At 45.0% G+C, this 26,187-nt stretch overlaps 1 protein-coding gene across 8 annotated transcripts in view; it reads left to right on the top strand.

The window, feature by feature from the left end:
* The window catches only part of SYT17 (synaptotagmin 17), a 35,621-nt gene extending 10,511 nt beyond the window's left edge, over positions 1-25,110 (top strand). For 3 of the 8 annotated variants that reach the window (XM_083585266.1, XM_083585267.1, XM_083585268.1), the window contains exons 2-9: positions 4,918-4,935; positions 7,930-8,078; positions 10,714-10,865; positions 11,370-11,989; positions 13,994-14,114; positions 16,426-16,581; positions 21,744-22,551; positions 22,931-25,110. In XM_083585266.1, coding sequence (XP_083441392.1) covers positions 4,918-4,935; positions 7,930-8,078; positions 10,714-10,865; positions 11,370-11,989; positions 13,994-14,114; positions 16,426-16,581; positions 21,744-21,940 — 1,413 coding nt within the window. In that variant the 3' untranslated portion in view covers positions 21,941-22,551; positions 22,931-25,110. Of the gene's footprint in view, positions 1-4,912; positions 4,936-7,929; positions 8,079-10,713; positions 10,866-11,369; positions 11,990-13,993; positions 14,115-16,425; positions 16,582-21,743; positions 22,552-22,930 lie in introns of all 8 variants that reach the window. The other 5 variants (XM_083585271.1, XM_083585270.1, XM_083585273.1 and 2 more) reach the window with 2 other exon arrangements.
* Positions 25,111-26,187: the final 1,077 nt, after the last annotated feature.

Genomic DNA, 26,187 nt, shown 5'->3' with positions numbered 1-26,187 from the left:
AAATTCAGCAGAGGAAGCAGCAACAGGTGAAGGGGAGGCAGTGGCAAAGCAGAAGGCAATATGCAGATGTATCGTTTTGCATGTGTTTTATTTATTTATTTTAACAACTCCTATACTGCTTAACGGGACGCGGGTGGCGCTGTGGGTTAAACCACAGAGCCTAGGGCTTGCCAATCAGAAGGTCGGCGGTTTGAATCCCCGCGACGGGGTGAGCTCCCGTTTCTCAGTCCCTGCTCCTGCCAACCTAGCAGTTCCAAAGCATGTCAAAGTGCAAGTAGATAAATAGGTACTGCTCCGGCGGGAAGGTAAATGCTGTTTCCGTGCACTGCTCTGGTTCGCCAGAAGCGGCTTAGTCATGCTGGCCACATGACCCGGAAGCTGTACGCTGCCTCCCTCGGCCAATAAAGTGAGATGAGCTCCACAACCCCAGAGTCAGCCACGACTGAACCTAATGGTCAGGGGTCCCTTTACCTTTTATACTGCTTAACACCTCAGTCTCTTTAAGCACTGTAAAGTGAGGTGGACAACGGTACAATGAAGCTGAAATCAGTTAAAATTAATTATAAAACCAGAAGAATTTCTTAAAATGCCTAGTGGGATAGCTCAGTTAGTAGAGCACGAGACTCTTAATCTCAGGGCTGTGGGTTCGAGACCCACCTTGGGCGAAAGATTCCTGCATTGTAGGGTTTGGACCAGATGACCCTCGTGACCCGTTCCAACTCTATGGTTCTGTTTCTCTGTTTCTATGAAATGGTAAATAAAGGTCATTTCTAAGCGCTTGGAAAGCCAACAGGGAGGGCGCCTGTCAAATCTCATCTGGGAAGGAGTTTGTAGGAAAAGGGAAAGTTGCCTTATACTGTGTCAGGCTGTTGGTCCATCTAGCTCAATACTGTCTACACTGACTGGCAGCAGCTCTGCAGGATTTCTGACAGGGGACATTCCCAGCACTACCTGGAGAAGCCAGGGATTGAACCTGGGACCCTCTGTTTGCAAGGCATATCCTCTACCACTGAGCTATGGCCCTCCCCACAGACAGTTTAGGCTTAATTATAGGATTAGATGTTGCAGGCACAGGGGGAACCAACATGATGCTTGCCTGGTGTTGTTGGACTCCCAGTGCCCATGAGCCTGCATGGCCAGTGGCTAGGGATTTTGGGAACTGCAGGGTAGCGTAGAAACTAGCAGATTGTGCCAAAGATGATTTTGAGTGTGAAGGTTCATGTGCACGCAGTTAAAACAAAGTAGTCCTGAGCATGTGCAGAAAATTCCGAACCACAACCATTTCTGGCATCTTTGGAATATTTTCTTTTCCTTGCAAATGGTGCAGGGAAGGTAGACTGCGGCATAGAAACATAGAAGCCTGCCTTATGCCACACTGTTGGCTCACCTATCTCGGTGTATCCAACACAGACTGGCAGCAACTCTGCAAGGTTTTAGACAGCTCTTCCTGGACTGGACTGGAACCTGGGTCCAAAGCAGATACTCTTAATACCGAACTGTGAACTTTCCGCAAGGCTCCTCTCCCCCCCCCACCCAATTAACTGTTGTACATCTGAGGCTATATATTTATTCTGTGACATTTACAGCCTACTCTGAATGCCCTAAACCCACACTAGTTTCAATAGATGAATCACTGATGCCACCCCAAGGGGATACTGAATCTGTCCTTTAGATGCAGAGGCAGCGTGGTACTGAACGCCATCCGATGGATAGCAACAAGCGGGAGAGGGCTGCTGCCTTCTCACCTCCTCCTTGAGCCCCTGTGAAGCACTGAAACATAGGGAGCTGCCTTACATTAAGCCAGGCTGTTTGTCTATCAAGCTCAATATTATCTACACTGACTGGCAGTAGCTCTCCACAGGAGTCTCTGCTAGCGCTACCTGGTAACGCCAGGGATTGAGCGTGTGGATCATCTGCATAGAAAACAGGTGCTGTGCCACAGTAGACTAGATCAGGGCTGGGGAACCTCTGGCCAAGACAGTGAGTGTGGCCCCCCAGACCTCCCTGTCTGGCCCTCAGAGATCTCCACTGGCCACATCCTTTCCTGTTTTGCACCCATTGTGTTTTTGCTTGTGCCATTGAACTCTGATGGATGGGCGATGGGGAGGTGTGTTTGTAAACTGACCTACCGTACAAAGGTATAATTTACACTGGTTATTCCTCCCTACTGTAACTGGAGATGAGCCTAGGATTTAACTGTGGGGACATTTTGGGTGCATATATGTACCACAAAATTTATTATTTATTAATTGCCCACGTGTTTATTTGTTGCATGTTTATCCAAGGATCCTAGAGGGGAGCGGCATGCAGGCAGTCTTCCCCTGTATTCTCACAGCAACCCCATGAGGTGGGTGAGGCCAGGGCAATGCGACCAGCCCAGCAGTGGGTTTGCTAGCTGAGCAGAGATTTGAAGCCAATACTTCCTGCTTCTATCCCAGTGCTCTAACCTCTATGCTAGAATGGCCCCATGTTGTTATTGGGGCTGCTGTGTGTCACCCGCAGAGCTTCCAAAGTGCTTCATGATGGATTTGGCTTTCTTGCCATACTCAAGAACGTGTTAAGTGCTCAAAGAAGATGTCTTTGGAGATGTAGCTTGGTTTTGTTTTATGGGACTTGATGGAGCCACAGCATTTGAACTTCCGTTATACTGTATAGGGTACATAATGATCTAGAACGGAACATTGTTGTGCGGGACTTGATGGAGCTGTGTGCCATGTTCTGGTTTGATGCCAGAAGGCATGGGGAAAGCAGCAGGCAGGACTGGTCAAAGGTGGCTGGACCATGGACAGCGCCAATTGAGCAACATGTTCGACAAAGGCTGGGAGCAGACAAAGGGCTTTTGTCCTTCTGTCTCCAGACTAGGTTCTCCAGGCAACACCCATTTGAGAGAACTTCTTAATGCCAGTTACTGGGAATAATAAGTAAAGCAAGGACTGTTGTGCTCAGTTTCTGCTTGCAGGCTTCCTTCAGGGGCAGTGTTAGAAACTCAGATATATAAGCTGGGTGCCAAATGTTGCAGAGGAGCCCACCTGAGCGGCACCAGAAATGAGTTCTGGTGAGCTCTGGCTGAAAAAATCCCTGGTTTCCCCCACCAGATGTAAGAAAATGTGCAGGGCCTCTGTTTTGCACACCCAGCACAATGAGGTTGGTGAAGCTGGTGGCAAGACCAGCAGGAGCTCAAAGCTACACACCTAGTGAAATAAGGTTGTGAGGCCTTGAGGTGGTAGATTGGTTTGTACCGTTTCAGGTTTCCACAGGTACCAGAGGAGAGAGGCTGTAGCTCAGTGGTAGAGCAGCAGGTCTCCAGGCCAATCCCTGGCAACCCCAGGAAGTCCTGGGAAAGATCCCTGGCTGAAATTTTGGAGAGCTGCTGCCAACCAGTGTAGGCAATGCTAATCTAGAGAGACCAGTGGTCTCATTTTGGTATAAGGCAGCTTCCTGGAAATGCCGAGGATTGATCCTCGAACCTTCTGCATGGAAAGCAGGAGCTTCACCACTGTTCCGAGTAAGTTAAGGCAGAGCAATTGTTGGATAATATCCAGGGACTCCTGGGGGAGGCAGGCAAGAGAAAGAAATGCAGCACAAACCATGGTTTCTAGCTACATTTTGCAATAAAACCATGGCTTGGTTGGTATGGTGAGATTCCTGAGTGAAGACACTGTGATACTGCTGTATGTTTTTTTTCAATGTTTGCTCTGTAGTAGACCTTCTGCTGCTCTTTTGGGATCGATAGGAGTTTTCAGTGCATGGCTGAAATTGCCTTTCCATCAAGAATTAAATTTTCAGTAAGCAGTCTCTGTGCAGGTTGAGCAAAGTCTTGGAAATAATTCAGCAGAACCATCCATGGATCAAATTTTATCGCATCATGAGTCATGCATCAAATTACTTGCAATACTTTTTTATATATAAAAAAAAACACACACACAATGCCAGCATTCATCCGAAATTAAGAAGACATGCTTGGGTGTATGATATTGTGCTCATCAGGATCTGATCAGGTGATGGGTTTGGACACACCCACAGTTAAGCCACAAAAACGTGTGTGCATGCAAAATGTTTCTGTGCATCGGCCACAAATTTGTGTGACGTACGTGGATTAGATGCATGGACGATGCCATTAGAGGCATGGCCCATTTTCTGTGCTGAGGTACGTCATTTCTGCTTCTCACTCCATCCCTTTGCTCTTATCGAGGCAGAGGTTGCTGAACAAAGTATCCTGTCTAAACATCGGGAAATAAAATCATTGCAAATGAAAATCAACCAAACAGCGCACATTCTGCATTTACAAATAACGTGACTGGTGTTCTGGCATTAAATAACAAATAGGCATTCAATAATTAGGCATTTGAATAGCACGATTGGCAACCTGATTCCATTTGCATTGCCCAAAGATCAGGGATGGGGAGCTTGACGGCCTCCTAATGTATCTGGAACCCCAACACCCATCAGTCCCACTCAGCACGGTCCATAGTTGGGTATGAAGGGAGTTGCATACCCGAGGGCACCAGTTTGGAGAAAGCCAGCAATGAACAAGTACAAAGCAGGTAAGGATTGTAGTCTTAGAACCCAGGAGAACAAAGCCTTAAGCACATTCACTTTGTGGTGGCCTGGTCAAAGCCAGGGCTGACTACCCAGGGGGAAATTTGGGATCAGGTGAGCTCTTTCAAAAGGAAACAGAAATAGCAGCTTGGTAGGGAAAGTGCACAGAATAAATTGATTTCCCCCGGAGATCCTTTTCAACTTCAGTAAAATATGTAGGACAATAAGAGCTGAAAATAGTATCATTTTTCTAGAAATCAAAGCCATGGCACCAAGCAGGGAGGGCAGGTATTTGGGGATCATTAGAGCTTTGCTAAACTGGTCTTGTCTGTTTCATTTTCTTCCCCCTTGCTTCATCATGGATATCTAAAAGGACAGTTGGAACCAATAAATGAGGTGAGTTAATCTGGTGACTCATTCTGCCTTCTCTTGCCTCTCCCCAGGCAGAGGGAGGTTGTGCTTTTTCATCTGCTCGTTTGCTTTGTCTGTCTTTGGTGTCTGGCTTGCACAATCTCTTCCTTGGCAAAGTGCATCTTGATTTCTGTAGGGCACATTCTTTTTCCTTAGTTTCCTTTTCTAGTGCAAAATGTGAATTGCCTTTGCTGATCATGTGGCAGGTTGATTTCAGTCACTTTGGGTGCAGATGTTCCATGCAGTATCTGGTACTAGATTCCAAATCTGGATTGCACGGGAATCTTCACTTTAAAAAGCACAGTTATTGCCCTCATACTTTTAAAGTTAATTGTCACATGTTTCAATGTGCTTGTGATGTCTCTTGTGCACATAAACACCTCTGTTGACTAGAAACCTTTCCCTAAATAGAGCATAAATATTTATTTTATTTAGAACATTAGAACCCCACTCTTCAGCCAAAAAGTCTTCCAGAGTGGCTTACATACAATCAATTAAGACAGCCCCTGTCCTCAGGCTTACAGCCTAAAAACATCATCATTATCATCATCATCAACAACAACAACACACAAGGAAAGGGGGCAGGGAGGGAAGAGGGAAAAAAATCAATCTCAGGCACTGCACCTGTTCTTAAATAGCTGTTCACATAATGACCAGTTAGTGCAGTTTGGCGTAGGAGAGTCCTGATGGTGTTGGTCTGTCACAGCAGAGCTGATGGAGTGAGCCTTGTTTCCCAGCTCTCCCATTGAAGCAGCCTGCTCCCAGGTGACAAATGAGGGAGAGAAGGTTTGATGGGAGTTTGTATGTCAGCTTCCTATCTGTCTGGCTCTTTCTGTCTGAAGAGCATTCATTCCTCAAGAATAGCAGAGAATGGGACACTCCCATAGATATTTGCTTCTCCTGCACGGCTTATGGCAGGGATGGGGAAGTTTGTGCCCTCCAGATGTTGTTGGCCTCCAATTCCCATCAGCCCCAGCCAAGTTGTATGCAGTTACGCTTAACTGCAGTTGCCAGCAATTGAACCAGGTCCCTTCTGTGCGCAAACTATCTACTCCACTTTGCACGGTTTCATTGCAGGACCTCATCGTCTGTATCAGCGTTGAGGAGCCCACGGCCTTTAGATGTTGTTGGACTCCTTCTCTCATCAGCACCAGCCAGCATGGCCCAACAGTCAGGAACGATGGGAGACCAGCAGTGTCTGAAAGACTGCAGGTTCTTCATCCCTGGCTTGCAACTCTGTTCCCCTAAAAGTGTGTGCCTCCTTGCCACTTACCCATACTTGTTCTGTTCCCCCAAATTGATTCTCCCAGATATATGCGAGGAGAGGGCTGATGTACTCAGGTCCTGCTTGAGGGCTTCCAATGGTGACATCTGGCTGCCCACTGTGAGATCAGAATGCTGGACTAGATGGGCCATTGGCCTGATCCAGCAAAGTCTTTGTAGGTTCTTATGATTAATTGTAAAACAAAACACAACAACCCCCAAATTCATTCTGTTGAGTTCAGAATAAAGCATCTTATGTGTCTTATACTGATTTGATTAGTTCATTTCTGCATTGCAGGGAGTTGAACCAGATGGTCCCTTCAAATATTATGATTAAATGATTTTGATGGGGTGATATCTGATAGTCATCCTCAGAGCAGGTTCACTGAAATGGACTTACATAAAATAATCCTAACTTTGGGATTTTTTTCATGGTGCGTAGGAACAGGTCTCCGTTAGGATTCACAAGTGCTGTGAGCTTGTTATAATGGTGAAATTAACGCACTTTATAAAGACAAAAGAAAAAAAGAGACAAGCTAGCTGTGAGTGGGGGAGAATTAGAAGCCGAGACAGTTGTACTACAGAGTTGTTATTTCCACAAATGGATGTTCTGTATGATTTGAATTGCTCTACTCAGACATAAGAATGTTCCTAACAGGAGAGATTAACAATACTCTTTTCTTTTAATTAAGGATAAAATCTGCCTACCTAAGCAGTGGAGTCATAAATAGAAATATATAAATATAGAGTAAGATACTCAATTCAGTTAGAGCTTAACTGAAGTACAGAATTTAGAACTGACATGAAGCCATTTAAACTTGCGGTGAAAATACGCAAAAAGAAATGTTCATTTTGGTTACTGATGTGTGAATATGTGACAAGAATTTGACGTTCTCAAATTCGCTTATGGATTTGATAGCATATGTTGCATGGCTTTGCTTTTTCCTTTTATAGTATTTGTGGAATGTATTGAACAATGACACTCAAAAAAATATGCATGGACCCCCATTCCTTTCAACCAAATAGAAATGGCTACAAATAGAACACTGCCTTTTGACAGCCCTTAAAAATAGAGGAATATCCTCTGCAAAATAGGACACATGGTCACACTATTCTTGTTTATATCTTAAGTTGGGGCTGTGGGCTGTGTCTAGTATTACCCTAATCAGAGTATTTCAATTGAAATGAATGGACAGGAAATTAACTTATAATTATTGATTTCAGTGGTTGGTTGGAAAAGCCAAAGGTGGTTGGTTGGAAAAAAAACCCTTAGATAAGTAACTTGCACTTCTTTCACATCAATGGAGTAAACATAGGAAGCTGCCTTATACAGACTGTTGGTCCACCTAGTTCAGTAGTGTCTACACTGGCTGGCAGCAGCTCTCCAGGATTACTGGCAGAGGTCTCTGCCAGCCCTACCTGTAGATGCCAGGGATTGGACCCGGGACCTTCTGCTCTGCCACTGAGCTGCCCCACCCCCCAAATTAAAGAAGGTCTTCAAAAGGGAGTTTATATGTGGAAAAGGCTCCTCCCTACAGACATTTACATAGGAAGGCATTAATTCCAGGTCCGCTGCAGGAAAGAAAAGCAGCAGAAACAACACACAGGCACACCCAGCTGAAATCCAAGCCCTGCACCTCAATTACAACTGAGTGTTTATGCTTGCCAGCCACCAACTGGTTGTAATTTTTGCTATCTGGTTTCCAACGGCCTCAGGGCCTGTTGTCTAGAATCTCGGATCTCTTGCTGTGCAGATGGACTTGCCGGAACTGTTGCCAGAAGTGTTATGACTGCAGCTGTTGCCAGTCGAGCGATGACGAAGTAGAAATCTTGGGGCCTTTTCCAGCACAGACGCCTTCCTGGTTGTAAGTCTGGATTCTGCTTTTAGGATCCCGCTTGTTCCCCTTTCACTTCGGTTTTTTACAAAGATCCCTTCCCATCTGGATTGGTTGCTTGTTTCTAACAGGCATCGACAATTTGCATTTTTTCCAAAAAGAAAAACAACAATATGCATGTTAAATGCAAAGCTGTCGTTTGGCCCTGTGTTAAGGTTGTGAGAGAAATTCGATTCAATTCACGTTTAAAGGTGAGCTACCTAATTCGGATTTCCCATAACAATACGCAAACCAGAACACAGTCATCCTTTGAAATTCTCTCTGAATTTTGCAATGTGGTTCTCCAGCCAAGTAATCTGTATGAAAATGCATCTGCTGAGGGCAAGTTTGCATAGAAATGTGTGTATTAATGAAAACAACATAGAAAAATGCATTATCATTAGGGAAAGCTGCTTTGCAAAAATGTGTATATTAGGACTAATTTGCACTAAATTGTTGATGAGTTTTCATAAGGGCTTAACAAGAGTAAATTGCAAACTGATGTGGAAAACTGAATTTAAGATTGGAAAAATGAAGAACTGAGAGAAATTAAAATTTACAGATTAGCCCATCCCTGCCTTGTCTTTGGGGAGATGCCTCTTTTGAGTCAAGTAGAGGTCACCTCCATTAACGTGTGTGAAGTGTTGGATATCCCGTGGTGTTCTGGTTATTCCTACCCACTTCCATCCTTCAGATGAATTTTATATTTGTATTCTCTTACTAAATTTCTTATGTATACCACGGTAAGAGTCTCATACCTAGTGTTGCTCAGGAATTATAAGAACCCCCCCCAAATCAGTGCAGTTTTGAAAAGTTCAGTCCACCATCTTGATTCAAAATGGCTTCCAGTTGTGTCCAAACATAGATCCAAACCTACTCCTTGTTCCTCAGGAACCGTTATGTGAAATTTGGTTAAAATCAGTGCACCTACACCTTTCCCGCTGCTGGTGTCATTGGAGGTGAGACAGGTGAACTTTAGGGTAGAAACAGGAGATAGAGTATAAAAACCCTGACATATAAAAACCATGACTGGACTGTAACCTGCTAAACAAAGACAAGAGTCAATACTGTCTCCATTTCTTTTACTGGCACCGCTCCCCTCTGGTTTGTGCCCCTTCAGGTGAAAAAGGTTCCTGGCCCCCGTGTAGTGACAACCCAACCTTCTTTGTTTGTCTACAAAAGCTATTTATTTTCCAAAACCTTTAGCGAGCAAGGTAACTTGTGCTCTCAGCTAGCAAGGCTTCATTGTTTTACCAGTCTATTAATGCATGGGGACTCAGAGTTGGAACAGAACTCTAGAAATAATTTCATCTCCAACATTCAAGACGGAGAATAATGATGTTCTTACTGTACCATACAGAGCTGGCAACTTGGCTGTCTTGCTACAACTAATCTAATTATGTTGACTTAGCACACATGGCAGCAACACCTTCCTGTCATTTCCTCTCTAATATTTGCTTTCCTGCTTTGTTGGGAAAAGATAAATTGTAGCAAAGAGCGGTAGGTGCTCTTCAGCTTTGCAAATTACAAAATGTGTGACACGGGTGTTCAAAATGATTAAAAGAATAATACTTGGTGAGATTAAACTGAAATTGCAGCTTGGTTCTTCTTTTTTGGTGGCCCACATTAAAGAAAAACTGGGAGCTCTTCTGAAAGGAGCCAGGATTTAGAAGTGGACATGTCAATAATCTGGTGCCATGGTGTCATCAAGGTCCCACCCACATGTCCAGGTTGACTGGCGGAGGGAGCTAAAGGTCTGCTTCACTAGCACATTTCCCCCAGGATCCTGCTGGCTGCAGGGGTCTGTTTCACTACCACTTCCCTGTGGTGAGCATGTTGGTGAAGCAGTACTCTGCAGCGTAGCTTCCTGCCCATTAATTAATGTCCCCCTGATGTCAGCTGATGCACAGGGGGCATGGTTTGGGAGGAATGGCATCATGGGCCAACTTGGGCATCTGGTGGGCCAGGATTGGCCTGTGGGCTGTAGGTTCCCCTACCCCTGTAGTAGAGAAATAGAATGGGGGGCAGAGAGGAATGAAAATATATTATTGTCTAATTTCAGAGGCATTGAGTGTGATTGTGTTGCCATTTTTACACTCTTCCAACAATTTCTCAGAAATTGGACAATTGCAAAACAGAAAAATCCTTCCATTAATTATAAATTCATTTGAATTAGGAAGCTGTGCTTCAGAACAAGCCAGGATATAAATATGTATTAGTAGCTTAGAATCTTTAAGGAGTTAAAAAATAAGAAAGAGGTAGCCCTTGGGCCACGTCTTTTGTGCCTCATAAGTACCATTTTGTTTGTAAAAGTGGGGGGGATTTTTTAATGCCCTTTCCTTTTTTAAAAATGTGCCCATAAACAGGACAAAATGGATCTGATTTTTCGTGGGGTGGGGGCAAGGCAGAGGCATGATATGTTATTGATGATGGTGATGAATGTGCACAATTAAATGATTTGCAGTAATAAACTAAGAAACAGGGCTCTCCATACAGGCTTGTGGTGCAAATAATAAGAGAGTATAGCAATGAAGTTCTGAAACACCACGTTCATAGGTTAATTCAATTGAGGGAAGAAATGCAATGCTCATCCTGGAAGAGAGTTCAAGATATTTCATTTCGACAGGGTGAGCAATCGAAGCGACGACAGGGATGGCGACTCTGACAACACTACAACGAGCGAGCCCCCTCCAACCCCTCAGGACGTTTCGCTGGACAGAAGGCGGTCGTCTTCGGATACATCCCGATCCACTTACAGCCTCACAAGACGAATTTCAAGTAGGTTTGCCACGAACCACCTTTTTGGCATTTTGGTGACACGTGTGTGTGTGTGTGTGTGTGTGAGAGAGAGAGAGAGAGAGAGAGAGAGAGAGAGATAGAGAGATACCTCCTCAGACCGTGAGGAATGGGGCTGCCCCCCAGGGCTGCCCTCCACTCTGTTCATTGGGTGTCTTAAAAGGGGTCCCTGTGTGCGATGTAGGTATATTAGAGGCTTCCAGGTGAGGAGGCAACGCAGATGGGTCCCCTTTATGTGGAGAAGCACTACACAAATATCAGCATTTATTTAGGGCTTGTACTCAAAGTGGCTGTACATGTGGCCTGTGGGGGAGCGGGGAGTGTCTGGAAGGCGCATTGGGGCTGGGGGCGGGTAAAACACAATCAGCACAACCCATCATGATGTTGTTGTGGTCTGAGTGTGTCTTATAGAGTGAAAAACACGTTATATCTCTGCAGTCAGTGTGAATTAGTGCCTTGTCCCACCATTTGCTCTTTGTTATGCAGGTCTTGAGTTGAGGCGTCCAAGTTCTCCGCTTATTGACATAAAACCTATTGAGTTTGGGATTTTAGGATCCAAAAAGGAAATAGTTCAACCGTCCATCCTGAGGAAAACCTATACTCCAGATGACTATTTTAGGAAGTTTGAGCCAAGACTATATTCCCTTGACTCTAACAGTGAAGACGTGGACTCCTTGACGGACGAAGAAGTCTTGGCCAAGTATCAGCTGGGCATGCTTCATTTTAGCACGCAATACGACCTCTTGCACAATTATCTTATTGTCAGGGTGATTGAGGCGAGGGATCTGCCTCCCCCAATTTCCTACGATGGCACTAGGCAGGATATGGCCCACTCGAATCCTTACGTGAAGATTTGCCTCTTGCCGGACCAGAAAAACTCCAAGCAGACTGGAGTGAAGCGCAAAACCCAAAGCCCGGTCTTTGAGGAGAGGTACACATTTGACATCCCGTTTTTAGAAGCCGAAAGGCGGACCCTGCTGTTAACCACAGTGGATTTTGACAAATTTTCACGCCACTGTGTCATTGGTAAAGTGTCGATGCCTTTGAGTGATGTGGACCTTGTGAAGGGAGGACATTGGTGGAAAGCTCTGGTCCCCAGCTCTCAAGTAAGTTTCAGAACAAAACACAGCATGTTGACTGTTATTACTGTTCTTGGTGGCGTTGGTTGGGTATATTTCCTCCCTCCTTCTGATTGTGATTTAACACTGGCAGTGGTTTAATGGTACAAGGAACAGAGATATATTTTGGTTGTGGCCTTGAAGCTCTTGAACGGTCTCCCTAGGGAAGCCTGACAGGCTCCATCACTATACAGTGGTACCTCGGTTTAAGAACAGTCCTGTTTACGAACGATTCGGTTCAAGAACTCCGCAAAACTGGAAATAGTGTCCCGGTTTGAGAACTTTACCTCGGTCTAAGAATGGAATTTGAACGGTGGAAGGGCACCGGTGACAGGAGGCCTCATTAGAGAAAGCGTGCCTCGGTTTAAGAACGGTTTCGGTTTAAGAACGGACTTCCAGAATGGATTAAGTTCGTAAACGGAGGTACCACTTTATTATTATAGTGCAGAGCAAGACTGGTAAGACATTTGGCCCAGGGAGGAGGTGTGGCTTGGCTTGACTCCCAAGGGCCAGATGGAGAGGTTTAGAAGGCCGCATTGTACCCCAAGACCAGAGGTTCCCCAACCCTAGGGTATGTGGTGAAGACTTGGCTCTTTAGGGGGGTATTGGGGGGGAGGGTAGCCACAAACTGTCATCTTATAATGACAGTTGGTGTCGTGAAACGGCTAAGAGAGTGAGCTACAATTCAGACAGGGCTTGATTCAAATTTTGCCTTTGTCATAAACTCCTTAGGTAGCCTTAGGCCAGCTACCCTTTCTCAATCTCAGTCTTACCACCCCATCTGCAATTTCGGAGATCATAATATCGTCTTCCTTTACAAGGCTGCAACTTGATAATGCAAGGGAAGTGTTCTGAACACTTGGAAATGCTGTACAAATGTTAAGTTGCTGTTAATAATAAGATCTAAGTGCTTGTTTGATTATTGTAGTGCTTTATTATGGTTATTTGTGCAAAACGCTCTTCCTCCATGGTTTTCTGTCATCCGAGGTTTCTACTTTTGAATTCTTATTGTCTGACATGTGGGGCCAGAGGGATATAGCTGTGTGTCTTACTGACTGTTTTATATACTGGTGGTCGTGCACCATGCTTAGGTCCTGGCTGGGTGATTCCATCTCTTATGCTCTGTGGTGCTCAGGGTCAATCACGGTGTGTGGAGGACAGGGGGGCTGTTCGGGCTGGATCTCAAGCACGGGGGGTGGGGGTGGCTCCTCAGATTTAGACACTTGTTAATGTTTTAGCCTTTGATAAGTTTCATAACATGTTTTTATGAGCATTGGACCATAACACAACACTCTCAGCTTAGAGCTGCAAATCTAAGGAAATAAGATTTGTGATTTGGAAAATACATCATTTTCTTCTGTTCACTGACATAGTTTTTGTCATGCCGAAGAGTTTAAACATTCACAAATATTAATAAAAATATATTTTCTGGCAGCACAAAATTAGACCTAGACAATATCCTCTCAGATCAGCCGATTATGTAAATAAACCACTCATGTTTGGGTTGTGGGGGGAGGAAGGTTAATTTGTTTCTTGTGAGTTGTCATTTTTAATTTTGATTATGGCTAGGGGCCTCAAATGCTGGAAGTGGCCCAGGCTAGGGCTGGGCGATATCTGATTTTCAACACTGTGATATATCACCAGCTAAATATCACAATATCTCGATATATCACGATATATATCTGTGGTGGTGGAGGGCCTTACTGGGCCTCCCCATGGCGGCAGAGGGTCCAGCCATACCTCCCTGCAGCAGCAGAGGGCTTTGCCATGCCTCTCCATGGCAGCGGAGGGTGCACTGTGCTTCCCCGCATCAGCAGAGGTCCTTGCCCAGATAGAGGGGCTTGGAGAGCCAGCGTTTGACCCTTAGTCCAGAGGTTTCCCACACCTGCTGTAAGGACATTTGTGATCCTTGGACATGGCTAGTAATGCCCTTTGTTTCAAACGCCCCACCTGTTGTCCTGTTTGATTCCTTCTTTGGCACATCTGTTGCAGAATGAAGTTGAACTGGGAGAGCTCCTGCTGTCGTTAAACTACCTTCCCAGTGCAGGAAGACTGAATGTAGACATCATTAGAGCAAAACAGCTGCTTCAAACAGATATGAGCCAAGGTTCAGGTACGGACTGGCGCTTTTCCAATAATGACTGCTGCACTTAATCGGAGGTGCTCTGGTACTGCTGAGATGTATAAGATTTCTGAAAGATGTGGATGTTTCCAACAGGGAACAGGATATTATCATTCCCCAAAGCAGCTCTGAAAAATCCCAGCCCTAAAGTCCTAATATGAACCAAGCCCCCGCCCCGCGGAAATTTTCAGTGCCAGGATATGCAAATCGACAAAGGAGTAGTGTGTCTCTGAGCACGTGCAGAGAATGTCTGTTCCTCACTGCTGCATCCAGCCTCCACTTGTACTGAGAGGGGCGGGGCGGAGCATTCAGAATCAGAGGAGGCTTCTGAGAAGGTTTTGACTTCCACAGTCTTTGAAGAACTTTACCTCTATGACCTTTTCAGACCAGACATCTACGATTTGAGAAATGCCACCGGCACATCCAAATGCCAGTGTTTCTACAGAATAATGGTGGGAAATGTATTGATTTTTTTAAAAGACGGCATCTGCAATTTACCTAAGGGGTGCCTAAAAATAACCATGAACTGGAAAACAATAAAAACAGTTCTAACTATGCCCAGCTGAAAATAGAGAGGTCCAAACAGCTGTGCCTCTTGCCTCGTGTACTGGGCCTCAGGAGGGCACATTTCCGCTTTGTGGTGGGTGAGGTGGTGCCTGCCATAAAGGCACAAATCCAGCTGGCTTTGTTGGGGGATAGTGCAAGAGGGCACTTTCAAGGGGTCCTCAGCACAGAGCTACCGGTCAGCCTCCACCTCTTCAACATGCAGAGCTCACCCCACAACCCCACCCCACCCCAGTATGGCCTTCAGCCCTTGTATCACCATGGCAACAACCTAGCTGCTGGAAGGGGCAGGAGAAATCTGGAAGGGGCAGGAGAGAGAATTGGCAGTGGATTGCTGTGTGAAAGGATTGTGAGCTCAATTCTCACAACTCATAATCCCGGACTGAGCATATGCTCAGAGCTCCCGGATTCTTAATTCTTAATGTGTGACCTCCACCCCAATTTTTAATGCACCTGGCTCCAGCTGTGGATTTCGGGGTTCCAGTAGAAAGCAAAATAGATCCCCAAAGCCTGAAGTCTTCCCAGCAAATGCACATGGATCTATATTTAAGCTCCCCCCCCCCTTCCATCAATCCTCTTCCAGACTGCATACTGTATAAGTGGGAGACCTGAGGAGATTTTGTGCGTGTGTGTGTTTTACTTTCAGTATGGAGAAAATCAGCAGGCAAGTGGCGTTTAGAAGCTGCCCTTTCCCAACCATTCTTGGAATCACCAGAGGAGTCATTTTTGTTCCTCAGAAGCAGAAGTCAAAATGTACCCTGTTTACTTTCAATTGCGAACAACGGAAGGCTGGCCTTGGTGAAGGAAGGTCAGCTACGCTGTTCTTTTTGAGAGAGAGCAGGTTCTTTTCAGCAGATATAATCTTCATAGGAGCGAGCAGGGAAAGAAGGTTACAGCCGAAAGAGGGAGGCCGAAGACTCACCACTGCTTCTGAGCATTGTTATTATTAATAATTATATTTATTAGTCACTCTTTCAGAAAGCAAACAGTAAAAAGTGTAATGACCAGAATTAAAAAACCCTAAAATGCTCCCCAGTAATAAGTATAAAATACATGAAAATTGTCTATAAAATACAAGAATCCTCTTAAAGGCCTGTCTGCTCTAGCATCTTCTTTTCACACTGGCCAACCAGATTACCTACGGGGAGCCGGTAAACAGGACCGGGGTTCAACAACACTCCCCACCTCTGATTCCCAGCTTAGCGGGTGCAGGGCAAGCAGTGCATGGTCTACAGAGCACCAACATAATAATAATAATAATAATAATAATAATAATAATAATAATAATTAATAATAATACCCCACCCATCTGGCTGGGTTTCTCCAGCCACTCTGGGCAGCTTCCAACACATATAAAAACATAATAAAACATCAGACATTAGAAACTTACAAATACAGGACTTTGCTACCACTCCCTTCCCTCCAGACTCTGCCACCTGAGGCAAACTATGTCACTCTGTGCAATAATAGGGTTGGGCTTTCCTTGCTTATCGGCTTGAGTCCAGGCTCAAAGCTGGTCAAGATGTCAGGGCCTGGATTTGTATCTGGCGCCTATTTCTCTCCGAATCCAATTTAATGGGCTTTCCCTTCCTTGTCTGGGTCAGAGTCCAGGCTGCATTGGGGCAAGGAGTTCACTTGGGCCAACTTAATGCGTGAACTGGGCAGTGACAGGAAATAATGATTTTCCGATGAACAAAATCCTCTCTGGAAGATCAAGCTGTGCTTGTTTTCTGTTCAGATCCCTTTGTGAAGATCCAACTTGTTCATGGTTTAAAACTGGCGAAAACAAAGAAGACTTCTTGCAAGAGGGCTACCATTGACCCCTTCTACAACGAGTCCTTCAGTTTCAAAGTGCCCCAAGAAGAACTTGAAAGTGCCAGTTTAGTCTTCACAGGTATGTTCACGTATCTCTTTCAAATATGGTTTGTAGGCCTGCCACACAGTTGAATAATTTTGGCTGATGAATTCATGTGACTTTCCGTCAATTAATCAACTAACAGCTAGGGTTGTAAGAAGATAGAGATTTCTGTTGTGACCAACCTGTGTTGGTCACAATCAGCACTGTCTCCATTCTGCTGCAGCTTTGTTTCCATCAACTACTATGTCATTCATCTTACTGTCCACTAATTAAGATGCATTACTATTTAAATCAGGTGTGTAGCTATATACGTAACTTAAAGGAAACATCAAAACCATGGGGGGAGAGAGTAATTACATATTGTTTGCAGAGTTCCTCCTTCTCCTCTGTTGTTGTTGGAATTCTCCCTATTAACAGTGCAATCCTTACTATATCTACTCAGAAGTAAATCTTACTGACTCCAGTAGGACTTACCCCAGGTGGGTAGGGTTGGGTTGGCAGCCTAAATCTTCATTTATGTACAAGTGAGGAACAAAATGGTTTTAAAGAATAAACATGCGTCTTGTGGTTTGAATGATACCCACAGTTGGGTCAGGGTGTGACGGAAGCCTCTTCAGCTTCCAAAATCTCCTCTCAGTCTGCTGAGAGTTGTCTTCCTCCTCAACATCTGGCAATCAGCACATCCCTGATCTTGCCCCACGATGCCCAGAACTTCAGAAAATGAAAGCAAGGTTCTGTCTCAGGTCTCAAATGAAACGCCTCTCTTTTGAAGTGGACCATAACGAAACCCCTCACACAAAAAGCAGCCCCCTCTCAGAAGCACCCAATTGAGATCTGAAGGGATTTTATCCTCTGTGCACACCCACCCTAGTAGAAACAGATGTTGCTGTTGAGACGAGACGCTGAAATGAGAACCCATTAGCTTGTTTCCAAACATTTCCGAATGAAAGCGATGCTCATCAGCAATTTAAATCGCAAGCATGATGTACAGAAATTTTCCTCTGCGGAAAAGGCAGCATGCATAGTTTTGAACGCACTAGATCAGGTGTGGGAGGAAGGAATTGTTCCTGTAATCCATTGAGGGCCTTATTCTGAAACAGAAAAAGACAGTCACCTAAGCCACATTCTCCTCCTCCCGCTCTCGCACCCACAATATATAAACATTACCAGCTGTCTGGAGTCAGTTGCCTTTATTAAGAAGAATTGTTTCCCCTGTGTTATTATTATGATTAGTGTTTTTGCACAGCTTTGGGTTGTGGAGGAGGGCGTGTGGAGCATTTCAGTTCCCACCAAGAAAGCTTTCAGGCCCTGGGCAGGTTCGCAGGCTGTCTTTTGGTAAATCCATCCCCAGGCTTCCACAGACTTGACAAGCTGGAACATCTGAAGGGGAGGGCAAGTAAGATGACAGAGGGTCTGGAAACCAAGCCTTGTGAAGAACGATTGTTGGGTATGTAGGATCTAGACGAGAAGACTGACAGAAGATTTGATAGCCAACTTTAAATATCTGTCACATGGAAGATGGAGCAAGCTTGTTTTCTGCTGCTCTGGAGTGTGGGAACCAAACCAGTGGATTCAAATGACAAGAAAGGAGATGCCAACATTAGGAGGAACTTTCTGATAGTGAAAGCTGTTCAAAAGTGCAATGGACTACCTAGAAAGGGTCCTTGGAGGTTTTTAAACAGGTTGGGTCGGCATCTGCCAGGGATTCTTTAGCTGTGATTCCTATAGCACAGGGTTGGACAAGATGACCCTTGGGAATCCCTTCCAGATCTACAATTCTATATCTGTTCATGGTTGTCCTCTTCCCTTTCCCCAGATCCTTGTCACACCTGACCTCCTGTGGGTGTGTTACCTACCAGGCTTGAATTGAGTGTTTTATTCCACTAGACTGGGACACATTACAGGTGGAAGGACTACCTGGCCTGAGCCTTGTTGCTCTACAGCGTCCCTGCCAGCAGGACTGCAAACTGAAGTTAGTTGGGCCATCAGGAATCAGGCGACTTGGGGAGCCAGTAGAAGCTTTGCTGGCCTTAAATAAGAACTTCCTTGGGCTTGGCTCTTCAGTCTGGGCCTGTGAAAGGATGTGTTAAACCAGGGATTGGGAACCTCCAGTCTGTAGGTTCCTGTTTGGCATGCAAGGCAATTTCCCCTCAACCCACAACCATTTGCCCCCCCCCCAGCACCTGACATCAGTTAAGGTTGTCGCTGCAAGCTGAATGTTAGCTTCTGATTCTCCCTTTGCAAGCGGGACTCGCTGGCAGTGCCAGTCAGCTAATTGGCATGTTCAGTGAGCCCTGCTTTCTCCACACCTTCGAGGAGATATTTCTCCTCTACAGAGGTGTGTAGGGATGCAGCCCCTAGATGTTTGCTCAGTGTTGGCTTAAGTAAGGAATTCCATTCACAATCTAAATGTGAATGGTGATCTGAAATAATTTAGTTTCTTAGGGCCAGGCTTGAGTAGGGCTGGGGGGAAAACACAACGTTAGATGGACCAATGGTCTGGTGCTGTATAAGACAACTTCCTAGGCTGCTATTATGATGACTACTACTGTTATTGATATTACTATTACTATTGCCTCTGGGAGTGGAAAGACAAAGACTGATCCTAGCTGATGCCTGAGTGAATAGGCTTCTGAGGCTATGGAATAAGTACACATTGTAGATTGTGCTTTTGTTTGTTCCCCAGTTATGTGTTCAGGCCTCGCAGCTATGCTTTTATTCACTGTTACAGAGGCCACAAGACCAGCAATGGTTTGTTGTCTTTATTGGCAGGCTGGGTTTGCAGAGCAGTTGCAGGCGAACAGTTTAATTATTGAAAGGCTTTTGAAATATGTAGCAGGAAAACAATCTACATGAAATGGAAAGCTTTGGGGGAACATGTGTTAGGATGTTTGTGTGCAAATAAGTTTGTGTAGGATTAGACTGGAGCAGGGGGAGCACTTAGAATCATAGAACTGTAGAGTTGGAAGGGAACCCCAGGGGCTGTCTCGCCCTACCCCCTACAGAGCAGGAATCACAGCCAAATAACCCCTGACGGATGGCCATCCAAACTCTGCTTCAAAACCCCTGATTAAAAACCTACCATCCACTCCACCGTCAAACAGCTCTTAACATCAGAAAGTTCTTCCTAATGTCTAGCTGGAATCTCTTTTCTTGTAATTTGAACCCATTGGTCCAGTCCTCTGGAGCAGCAGAAAGCAAGCTTGCTCATCATCTGAGGCCCTTCTTTGTGTGCCTTCCCTACAAGAGGTCCAGAGAGTGGCAACACGAGAACAAGCCTTTTCTGCAGTGGCTCCTTGTTTTGTGGAATGCTCTCCCCAAGGAGGTTCAGCTGGCACCTTCATTATGCACCTTTAGGCGCCAGGCGAAAACGTTCTTCAACCAGGCCTTTGGTTGATTAACATCCGATGCCCTTTTAAATGTGTTTGTGGGAAGGGGAGAAAGGGGTCATTGGTTTGTGTGGGTTTTTTTTTGTTTGTTCTTGTTTTTATTATGTGTTTTGTGCTTTTTTCTTGTATTAACCTGTTGTGAACCTGTTGTATTGCCTGTGGTGAAGCGCCCTGAGATCTATGGATGAAGGGTGGTATACAAATTTCATCATCATCATCACCATCACCACCACTATCATCATCATATTCCATGTCACAGCTCTTCAGATATATGAGGATGGCTATCATATCACCTCCAGGCTAAAGCATGCCCAACTCCCTCAACCAATTGTCATAAGGCTTGGTTTCCATCTTTATCATCTTGGTTGCCTTCCTTGTGGCTGCTGGAGCTGCTGAACCTTCTCCTTCCTTACCAAGGGGAGGGGAAGTGAACCAGCAGGTGGCAGCAGTGCTCCTGGTTGCTCAGTCTCTGTAGCCCAGAAAGAGAGTAGGGAAGGTGAGCCATAGAATGGCCACTTATCTCTGAAACAATAATATACTGTACAGTATAGGATATGCATCACCCAGAAAGAAGAGAGGGCACAGATTCTCATAAAATTTGGCCCATGTTTATTTATACGTGTAGATGCAAACTTGGAAATAGGGAGTGGAATTCAATGCTAGACCTACTCAGAGTAGGCTCATTGAAATGAATGAACACCACTAAGTTAAGTCTATTTTGGATTTCACCCAGTGACTAATCTAAATGGGGAAAAAAGGGTTGTCTCCAACTAAGTTTTGCTCAGGCTGGTCTCATATGCTTGTAGCTAAGAAAAAGTTGTTCAGTCTACCATCAAAAAGATAGAGAAGCAAGCTGATAGGCTAAAGATACAGGGATAGTCTGGGAATCTGAAGGTCCCTAACAATGTCTGTTTTAACCCCTGCAAAACACCTCATTTGCAAGCTGAGTTGCACCCAAAATTCCAACGCTCTTTGTGTTGCAGTCTCAGTTCTATCTTCAGTCAAAACTATTTGAGCGGATCAGCAGTTCAAATAATAAAACAACAAAGTCACAACTGAAAAACCCAAAATGAACAAACCTGTAAAAGGGCAAGAACTGTTGTGAAACTGAAACCAGCACACAACAGAATTAAAACCTCACTATAAAACCACACACCCATGCTTCTAGTTGATAATTTATTTTTAAAAGCATTTTCATTACCAAAACAATACAGATTACACACAAGGTTTGCGTAAGTGCAAATATTCTGAAGAAGAACATAATAATAATCCCATGGCGAGGAATGGAGTTGGAACTAAATGCAGCTCAATGAAGACAGTGGTCAGTGGATACGGCATGTTGGTTGTTGGGGAAGGGAAATGGGGGCAGGGTGGTGAATGGAATGGAAAGGAAAAGGACATGGCTGTCTGGCTGGCATTTTGGTCAGAAACACTCCACTCTGCATCATTTTGTTGCAGGTACCACTTCTGTAGGTAGATAATTGTTCAGCAGTGTTCCCTTTCTCTTTCATTGCTGCTAGACTTATCCTGGTACAAATCTATTGACAGGAAAGAAGGAAGACAATTTCTGGCATGATTTCTGCAGCTCTGCCAGTTCCGTCCACTGCAATCGGAAGTCACTGCTTTCTCTGAGTGCTTTTGGGTGGGATTCAGTCACAGTTATGCTTGCTAGAGAGCTCTCTAGATAATTGTTCCAGTCAAGGAGAGATCTGAGAGTTAGGATTGGCGTTGCAGCTGCTTTTTCAGTCTTTACTCCCTCACCCCCACCCCATCTTTCTTTCTCCCTGCCTCTCTCTTTGTTATCTTCAGTCTTTGGCCACAACATGAAGAGCAGCAACGACTTCATTGGGCGGATTGTGATTGGCCAGTACTCCACAGGCTCTTCGGAATCCAAGCACTGGCGGCGGATGCTGAACTCCCACCGCACAGCTGTGGAGCAGTGGCACACTCTCCGGTCGCGCGCTGAATGCGACCGCGTCTCCCCGGCTTCCCTGGAGGTGACGTGAGGACGCCAATGCTGCTAGCAAGCCACTGAGCAGATCTATACAAGACAAGTCATACACACACACAAACTCACACACACTTGCACATAATCACTATGGAATCCACAGCAACTCTTAATGGCCACTGGCAACGAAAAAAATGGTTGCATTAGCCTCCGTGCTACCTATTATTTCATCCACCCCATTGAGTGTTTTACTCAGGATCACATATCAACCACTACATCCACATCAGAAGGTGATGCTGTTGTGTAGGACAGTGGAAGCTGCTCAAAGGGTTGTCTGCTAATACCTTTTCAGAAATCCTTTGTTGCCTGCTATGTCATAGTGCAGTGCAGATAGCAGACTGGTTAGCTGCGGAAAAGCTTCATGGTTTCCTCTCCACTATGCCATACTCTACATCTCGTGTGAGCTATTGTATCGGAAGGTATCAGATCCTGTGTGTTATCCGTGGTGAATGCGTGGTAGATTACTAGGATGTTGTTTTAGCGGTAGAGTGTATGGTGTAAACACGTCTAAACCCAGTCCTTCCTTTGTCACTGTACTAGCTTAACCAAATCAGATATAACGTGTGCTTCTGTGTCTGGAGCTGTGCCCTTGGGCAGAATGGGATGGAGGCTGAAATATACTTAGAGTCGCAAAGTGATTTCATGCTCTTTATTCAGCTCATAGTGGTGAGGAGGAATGAATGAATGAATGTCCCCTCAAAGTATCTGCTTTATATACATTATTTACACAATGGGCTGCACATGATTGGCTAATTCCGGAATTCTACTGTAAGCCAATCAAGTTGTGGATTCACTTCTATCTGGAGCATGATTGGGTGGTTCCTGCCAACCAATCATACTGCTGCATTGTTCTAGGACCAATCAGACTGTTGCATTCTGAATCCTATTGTTCTAGGACCAATCAGACTGCTGCCTTTTGGATCCTATTGTTCTAGGACCAATCAGACTGCTGCAGTTTGGATCCTATTCAACTCAGTACATAACAGAGGCAGTCGTCTCTTTCCTGCTCAATCACACATGCTAGCATTTTGTAAAATGTTGCATCATTCAAGAACCCGCTGGTGTACTGTTATGAAAGCTGCAGTCCACAGCTGGATCACCCTTGAGCAGGCCCCTTAAAACCGATTGGTTGGAACCCATCACCTGGTTGGGTTGAAATGGTAGCACTACTACCAGAATTGGGGTGTGTGCATGTTTGACTTAAGAGTGGGTCCTGGGTCTGAAAAGGCTGAAGACTCCTGCGTTGAAGGTGGGTGGCAGCCTAGTTGCAGTGCTAGTTCCAGAAGTGTGCAATGGTCTGGGATGTGTGAGCTGCCCAATTTGTTTCCACGGTGCAGGTTCCATGAGTGCAAAGTGCGTGTGGAGTTGTCCTTTCCCTTGGAAGCGGTGGAGGCACGGAGGAGCCAACCACCCAGCAGAGTGAGGTGGGTGCTGAGGGTGCAAGGAGTTGCACCCTGTAGTCTACCTGCTATCCTCCAGGACAGTGGAGGGTGTTGAAATCAGGTTCAGCCACTGGCCCAATCAGCTTCTGGAAGGAGGCAGGTTCCACTTTGTGCTTTGCCTCACTCAAAACAGCTGTAGTAGGGACTTCTATGCACATGGATCCACCACACTCCCGGCACATCGTTAGAATGGGGCACATGTCCCTCTAAAGGCTATGGCTGAACTTAAAAGTGGAGGCATCTGAAGGTTTCAGAGAACTGTTTGTGTCAAATCCCACCCCACCCCCCACATTTTAGGAGCCTTTTGTGGCACTGTTCACAAAAGCCCTAGTGCCGTGTGAGTTGCATTTACATGTGATAGTCAAGTTGATCTCTCCACCCCCCCCCCCCACTTTGTATTTCAGTGTGTTGAACTGGTCTTGAGTGTTAAGTCAGCAAATGTCTGTGTATTTACCTGCCACATACAGAAAAGGTGTAGGGAAGTAGGTTGAACCTTCTGTAATACTGTAGAGATCAGGGATGGGGAACGCCCTCCCACCAGATGTCAAAGAGAACAACAACTACCAGACTTTTAGAAGACATCTGAAGGCAGCCCTGTTTAGGGAAGCTTTTAATGTTTGATGCACTACTGTATTTTAATATTTTGTTGGAAGCCGCACAGAGTGGCTGGTGAAGCCCAGCCAGATGGGTGGGGTATAAATAATAAATTATTATTATTATTATTATTATATAACCTCAGGCTGCCAGAGAGGCCCCTCCAGGCGTCTCCACAGGGCACACACCCTCTTGAGTCACAGTGCTCACCTGCCCTGCTTTGCAGTCTTCTATACTGTTTTTGTCTGGCTGAGACGTGTCCTCAAACTCTGATAATGCTTCTTGTGTGCCTAGGTGGAGATGAGAGAAAGGTATGTGTGAGTATGAAGAAACTAGCCCACTGTTCTGTTCTCCTTTGCCTTTGCCCTCTCTCCGCCACTGGTCATGTGGCCCCTGGAAGGTCACTCAGAAGGAAACGTGGCCCCTGGTCTGAAAAAGTTTCCCCACCCCTGGAATAGATGACCTGAGCAAATTGAATGTATGTGAGATTGAACACTTGAACAGCTCATTTGCTGGGATCCGCTGTGGGAGAGGAGATTCCTGTGGGATTTCCGAGAGGCATCTGATTGGTCGTTGTGGGAAATGGGAATTTAGGCTAGATGGGCCTTTTGTCTGATACACAGGCCTTTTAACACTCTTGTACAATTACAAAGAGAACCTGTATTGGGACCCCAAAAAGAATGTAAATTTGGTTCTTATAAGGTGTAATATTCCTGTATGAAAATTAACTTAGTATATCACTGTTAACTTTTATAAGTAGCAAAACCTTTTTTTAAAAAAAAAATATATGCATGGAACCATGGCACATGGAGACAACAATCTGAGCATTTGCTGCAGTATTCATGCAACAGATGTCTGATGTGCCAGCATCTATTATCAAAGCCGGCACGGGCTGACTTTACTTTGACAGAAATGTTCGTGTCTGTTGGATCTTGGGCCCGATGGAGGGGTTTTGGTTCCTCCTTATTTTAAAACCATAGTTTCCCAAAGCAGTGGATGGACGTGACAAGTCAGCAAATTCTGTCGATTTTGTTAGATGCTTCTGTACATTCTCCCCAACCCCAAACATACTGTCTAAGGAGGTATATTTATGGAAAAAAATAAAGATCTGTTTATTTGTGTCAAATAAGAATGAAGTGGTGCTCTTTTTAAGCAACTCATCTCAAGAATGATGACCTGTGTTCTGGATGACCGCACAACATCCCTTCAGCAGTGAGTTTCTTGGGGCATTGTGGTTATTTGTGCTACAGAATTATAGAATCATAGAATTGTGGGGTTGGAAGGGATCCAATGGTCATCTAGTCAAACCCCCTGACAGATGACCACATTTGTCTCTATGGCAACAGCACTCACTCTTTCAAGAGGCAGGTGATGTGTACCTGGCTGAGCGGCTAAGGCTGTTACCTTGACAAGGAAACTGATGTGGCAGGTTTCCTCTTACAGATTCAACCCACACAGATACAGGATCATTGCTTTGGAAGGGATCATCCAGGCTGACCCCTCCCCTCCATTACATTTATTTATTTAAAATATTTCTGGGCCATCTTTTAGGGACAAACCCTCCTAAGGTAGATTACAAAAGATTTCAAGAATTTAAAAGAGAGAACTAAAACCAGTGCTTTTTTCTGTGGGTACGCAGGGATACGCATACTTCTAAACATTTTGTGAATCTTTGTCTGTTTACTGTATTTATTTTTCCTGATTTGAACTATCAAATGGTGATTTTCTTGAGTCAAAATGAGAGTACTCCTAAACATTTTTTAGAAATAAAACAAAAAGATCATCATGTTAACTAAAAAACACTTGCAGATCAGCAGTACTGTATCAGAAGTCGTCTTCTTCTTCTTTTCCTCTTCTTTGGCGATCACTCGTAGCCGAGTAAGATTGTCTTCCATAAACACGGTTTTAACAATGAGTCCATAAGTGACTGTGGAGGCCAATTCTGGATCCACACGTCCTTCCACAGTGGGGACATTGGTTTCCGGGCGGGAGTTGATCACGGTGTAGATTTGCCAAGCCTTCCTCTTAGCACGTTTCTCCCTTGCATCCTGAGTTTGAGTGTCTTCAAAGCCCATGACACCTTTGGTAAAGGCTAGTCTCCAACTGGAGTGCTCACAGGTCAGTGTTTCCAAGTTGTCAGTGTTCATACTACATTTTTAAAGATTTGCCTTGAGACAGTCTTTAAACCTCTTGTGTTGACCACCAGCAT

This window comes from Podarcis filfolensis (assembly GCF_964270895.1).
Source record: "Podarcis filfolensis genome assembly, chromosome: 14".
In the NCBI taxonomy this organism is placed as follows: domain Eukaryota; kingdom Metazoa; phylum Chordata; class Lepidosauria; order Squamata; family Lacertidae; genus Podarcis; species Podarcis filfolensis.
This window is presented reverse-complemented; position numbering and strand designations above follow the sequence as displayed.